Source organism: Hermetia illucens, chromosome 6, assembly GCF_905115235.1.
Source record: "Hermetia illucens chromosome 6, iHerIll2.2.curated.20191125, whole genome shotgun sequence".
Lineage (NCBI taxonomy): Eukaryota > Metazoa > Arthropoda > Insecta > Diptera > Stratiomyidae > Hermetia > Hermetia illucens.
In genome coordinates this window covers 53393542-53399288 of record NC_051854.1, presented here as the reverse complement: position 1 = coordinate 53399288, position 5747 = coordinate 53393542, and the positions used below count along the sequence as shown (strand labels likewise).

The window sequence follows — 5747 nt, the reverse complement described above, 5'->3', positions numbered from 1 at the left end:
GAACCCTCGGAGAAAGGACGACCGTATTCGAGGAGGGGTCGCACTATTCGAACCTGTCCCAACACTTGAGCAGCATTATCAACACTCAATAGCAACGACATATCAAGCCAGTTGGTGTGGAATTGTCATCGGGAGCTTTTGAAACTTAGCCGAATGATCGAAACATTCCTGACGTGGGTACTAAGGCACTCAAACATCGCTGGTAATTGGCTCGCCAAATTTCTGGATTCACAATGATGGGGCCAGAACCAATTTTTTGGGATCCGCCCATCCATTATCTCTGAAGGGTTAAATTGCAAGGATTCACGCAGCGGAGTGGAGAAATTTGAACTCTGGCGGGCAGGCGAAAATCCTTGTGAAAGAACTTATAGCATTTGTGTTGTCCCTTAAGAATGGGATACTGCTACTTAAACTACCATATGGAAAAGATCTGGGGGGCGATTTCGGCTATATGCAAGCAATGTGATGAGGAGGAAGAGACAGCCCTGAACATCATATGCCGCTGCCCCCTGAGATCTGAGACTCAGACGAAGACACCTTGATAAGGATTTCTTCAATAAAGAATCCGCATACTCTCTGCCTTTCAAGAGAATGCTCTAAGATTAGGCGTTTGCGGGAAGCCATTGAATAGGCGATTTACGGGGATAGTACAGAACTGCGACTCTCCTCAGTAAACCAAAATGACTAACTGGGGCATTTGAGGAGAGGTGCCTAATCGCCAATGGGCAAACAGTTGAGGTCACTATCAAATTCAATGATGATGATGAGCTTCCTTATAATTCAAAATATCTTTTTAGGAAAATCTGGAATATCGTGTGGATCTTGTACCGTGGAAGAGCTAGAATGCAGGCCTATATTTGGAAATATACTTAATCTTGAAATTGACACTGCAGCGTCTAACAATATGCACCTTCAAACTTCTTGACTTACATATGTACAATGGGAACTACTATTTATTGCCAGTTTTCACTCTAGTAAACTATCTTTTAACCCAACCCCCAAACCCACTGCTGTTACTATCTCCAACTAAATTTATTATTGCTGGCGCAATAGTATTCAACACAGATAACAATTACAGAAAACTGACAAGTTCGAGAAATATTTTAAAATTAAGATTTGTAGCGACATTTTCAATTTTATGGAGTAATAATAATCACAAATGATTGATAGGTTCATGGGTTTGAAGGCATCTTTTTTATTTAGAATTGAGTATTTAAACTTTCCTTTTGAACGCGTAGATTTCAGTTATCTAATCTAAAAGGTGCAATACGAAAGTGGATAATGAAATTGGTAGCTTTGCTTCTATTTTGTAGTGTTCTATGTCTACCACCGGGAAATTGTTCCAGAGGTAATGGGATTTAGTGAAACAATTTGAATTCATTGATTAAACTAGTGTCAGTGAATATCTCCTCCTGGAGATCATCATCATCAACGGCGCCACAACCGGTATCCGGTCTAGACCTGCCTTAATAAGGAACTCCAAACATCCCGGTTTTGCGACGAGGTCCGCCAATTCGATATCGCTAAAAGGTGTCTGGCGTCCTGAACTACGCCATCGCTCCATCTTAGGCAGGGTCTGCCTCGTATTCTTTTTCTACCGTAGATATTGCTCTTATAGACTTTCCGGGTTGGATCATCCTCATCCATAAGGATTAAGTGACCCGCCCACCGTAACCTATTGAGCCGGATTTTATCCACAGCCGAACAGTCATGGTATCGCTCATAGATTTCGTCATTGTGTAGGCTACGGAATCGTCCATCCTCATGTAGGGGGCCAAAAATTCTTCGGAGGATTCTTCTCTCGAACGCGACCAAGAGTTCGCAATTTTTCTTGTTAAGAACCCACGTCTCCGAGGAATACATGAGGACTGGCAAGATCATTGTCTTGTAGAGTAAAAGCTTTGACCGTATGGTGAGACGTTTTGAGCGGAACAGTTTTTGTAAGCTGAAATATGCTCTGCTGGCTGCCAGCAACCGTGCGCGGATTTCATCATCGTAGCTGTTATCGGTTGTGATTGTGTGAAAGATTATCAACGGTCTCAAAGTTGTATTCTCCTATCTTTATTCTTCCCGTTTGACCAGTGCGATTTGATGTTGTTAGTTGGTTGGTTTTCGGTACTGACGTTGCCACCATATACTTTGTCTTGCCTTCATTGACGTCCAGCCCAAGATCTTGCGCCGCCTGCTCGATCTGGATGAAGGCGTCTCGGGTCGTTCTTCCCATGATATCGTTAGCATACGCCAGTAGTTCGGTGGTCAAAGAGTAGTATAGGTCCCAGGGCGAAACGTGGATTGGTATGCACGATGGAGAATACAACCTGGGAAGTGTCTGCTGAACCAACACCAAAAGCTCTACTATCAAACCCTATCTCCACCTCCACGTGGTGACCGCTGGGAACTCTTTCTTAACGAGAAGCTCCAGACGGAGAAGGATGAAGGCGAGTCTTCCGCACCTAAAAACAGGACAAATTGTACCAACTGGTCCTCCAGGTTGGGGGTTGGGTAGAGCTGACAACCCTACACGGAAAACAACTTGTTACGAAGCCACAACAGGAGCCTCGGACTGAACGGATTACACAACGACGAACCCGGCAACGACAACAGGATAAGGATTTGCGCATTTTCTCATGGAACGTGCGCTCTCTGTACAGAGATGAAGCTGCTGGGCAGCTAGCCCATACCCTGTCCCAATATAGAGCTGATGTAACAGCGTTACAGGGGATGGTAGGTTTCTTAGTCAGCCAAAAAATAAAACCTGCTGTTATCGGCTTTGAAAACATAAGCAAACGGTTATGCACTCTGCGCTTGCGAGACAAGTTTAGAAATATAAGCCTCATTAACGTTCATGCCCCTACAGAGGAGACTGCCGAGTCGGAGAAAGATACCTTCTACGAGGCAGTAGAACGAACCCTCAAAGCCTGTCCCAGATATGATATCAAAATCATACTTGGGGATTTTAACAGCCAAGTAGGGTAGGAGCCCATATTCAGGTGATACGCTGGCTCCCATAGCTTACATCAAAATACAAATGATAACGGACTGCGGATTATTCAATTAGCAGGGTCACACGAAATGGTTGTTGGAAGTACCTGGTTCCTCTCTGGATCTCTCCACACGGGACCACTTTCAACTAAATTGACCACGTATTGATTGAATGCCGCCACCTCTCAGCCTTGATGAATGTCAGAACATATAGGGGACCAATATAGACCCGGATCACTAACTCGTTGGCATGGTGCTTCGAGCTCGAATAACAACACCACCCAGAATACCCTCTGACAATCAAGTGAGAGTTAACACTGAAGTCATCCACAACACAACCCTCCGCAACACCTATAAGAGGAAAATGGATGCCGCAATAACCACAGTCAACAGCGGACCTGAAGATGAAGCATCAACAAATGATCTTCACAACCACCTGAAGAACGTTATCATTGTCGTAAAAGGAGTCGGAACGTCTGGTTTGACGATGAATGTAAGCTAGCAAAGGAACGGAAGAATGCCGCATACCGAGTAATGTTGCATTCTCAAAGAACGCGGGCACGCACAGAGACTTATCACGAACTCCGTCGAGCGGAGAAGCGACTTCACAGATTTCCCAGACTGTTGTTGATCGAGGATGGCCTCGAGAATAATTGATTTTATTTAGTCTAGCACATACATACATTAGGGTTAGCCTAATCAGCCTTATCAATATGATAGTAATTCCGAATTGTTTCATACCCTTGCTGTGTTATCATAGACGGCCTTGAAGTCGAAGAGAAGATGGTGCAACTGATGGCCACATTCCAATAGTTTTTCAACACTTATTGCACTGAGAACACCAGATCTGCTGCTAATTTGTTACTTTGATTGTACGGAGCTACTAAGCCTGCTACAGTAGTAGATGAAAGTACTCAGTAATGTGATACCCCTATAATTATAAAAATAGTCTTCACCAGTCATTAGGCATTATTTCATTCTTTTAGGCTGCATTAACACAACCTGGATGAAGTGGCGATCCACAACTGGTGTTACTTGTGATCGACGTATCAACGAACGTCTCAAAACTAAAATTTATCGTAATGTCGTCTGCCCTGCAGCCCTTTATGGTTCTGGGGTTTGATCGACTACAAAAGGCAATGAATGGTGTCTTGCGGTAATGGAGACAATCATGTAATTCGCACTAAAGAAAGTTCACTTGCTAAGATTGGTTTGAACAGCGAAGTTGATGGTACTCGACCAAAAGGCCGGCCAAAACAACGGTGGGTTGATACGCTTAGGTTTCCCTCTCAATAAGCTTGAAAAAAAAAACTAAGTTCAATCCATCAATTGGAAAGGAAGGAGAGAAGTCAGACATAGTTAATTTATATAAGGATAGCATTATATTATAATTTCTTTACTATGTTCGTTTCAAAAGAAGACTTTGTAAATAATGAATCTCTTTCGTCATTATTTCAATTGCAGATCGTATTACCATTAGTCAATTCCTATCATTCCTTCACAAAGTTTCGGAACTTTTCGATATATTACGAAAAAAATATGAATCAGATGAACTTGTTCCCTTCAAATTTGCGTACGTTTATCAGACCTATCAGGTAATGCATCTTTATCCGGAACTTCCCGTCGTGTATCGAGATTGGTTGAAACACTTCCATGTGGCATCAAAACCAACAACTCCGCCCCATTCATTAATGAATCCAACAATTGAAACATCTCCCAGATCAACATTGACGGCAATATACACAACCAAAAGAGAGTCTAGACAAACTTCACCAACAGAAGAGACGACAGAGGAGTCGACCACAGATGATTTTTTTTCAGAAGATTTTACAGCAACTTCCACAAAGGACATGCCAACAAAAGGTCCAACTTCCGAGGATACACCCACAACAAGTTCTCCAACTGAAATTTCTAGAGAAGAAGAAATGAAGAGTGAAACGCCCTTTCCGAAAACAGTATCAACAACATGCACTCTCCCAGCTTCAATGATGCCTGTTAAGAGTAAGTGTACCATGATTTTATAGAAACCTCATATTCTTGGGGAGGGGGGGGGGGGGGCCGTATTGATTATTTTCACATACTACTGCCCTGATGATTTAGAAAATTATTTGTCATCTAGCTTGACTGCTTTTCCGCAGAATGCATAAATTTAATCCAATTTTTGGACTGAAATCAACTCCTTTCTTGCAGGACGCACTGCATCTAAACGAGTTGTTAGAGAAAGGGACGACGAAGATAAAGATGCTCGAAGAGTAGTTAAAGTCTTGAATGAGATCACTGAATTTGCATCAAAATGGGGTGGACCTATCTCTACGTTCAAATCCAGGCTGCAATACTTCGAAAAGACTCTCACCAATGGAAGGTTCGCTTCGAAAACTTCGGAAAGAAGGAAGGCTCGACAGTTCACCGCCATAATAAGAGTAAAATTTGAGTTAACTATCCCTTACAATCTATAAATTGACTATTACATTACAGGGTGCAAATCGGGCATTCCGAGCTAATATGAAAAAGATTCAGAAGAAGATTTCTAACTATACTAACCAAGCCGTTGATGCAACCGATTTGAAAAATATCGAAATTTTGATGAAAACGATCTCTGAATTACCGCAAGTGCTAACTCAGTCTCTAGTTGGATAAAACTTTATAGGAGGTTCGCTGAACCCGTTTGTCAATAAATGCGTACCTTTTTCCAAGATACCTTACACATTACAAAACCTACTATAACGATATCTTTAAATATGAATGCAATAAAGACAGAAAAAGAG

At 42.3% G+C, this 5747-nt stretch overlaps 1 protein-coding gene across 1 annotated transcript; it reads left to right on the top strand.

The window, feature by feature from the left end:
- The first annotated feature begins 1248 nt into the window (after positions 1 to 1248).
- On the top strand, positions 1249 to 5747 carry LOC119660007. Its single transcript, XM_038068384.1, has 4 exons — positions 1249 to 1348; positions 4447 to 4983; positions 5173 to 5402; positions 5458 to 5747. Exons 1-4 carry the CDS (start codon positions 1282 to 1284, stop codon positions 5617 to 5619), a joined length of 996 nt encoding a protein of 331 aa, XP_037924312.1. The 5' UTR covers positions 1249 to 1281; the 3' UTR covers positions 5620 to 5747.

Bases quoted from the DNA above. Each gene is read 5' to 3' on its own strand.
- LOC119660007 (XM_038068384.1), top strand. From the start codon at position 1,282: ATGAAATTGGTAGCTTTGCTTCTATTTTGTAGTGTTCTATGTCTACCA. The intron at 1,349-4,446 runs GTAATGGGATTT...TTTCAATTGCAG, and splicing joins ACCGGGAAATTGTTCCAGAG to ATCGTATTACCATTAGTCAA. The intron at 4,984-5,172 runs GTAAGTGTACCA...CCTTTCTTGCAG, and splicing joins TTCAATGATGCCTGTTAAGA to GACGCACTGCATCTAAACGA.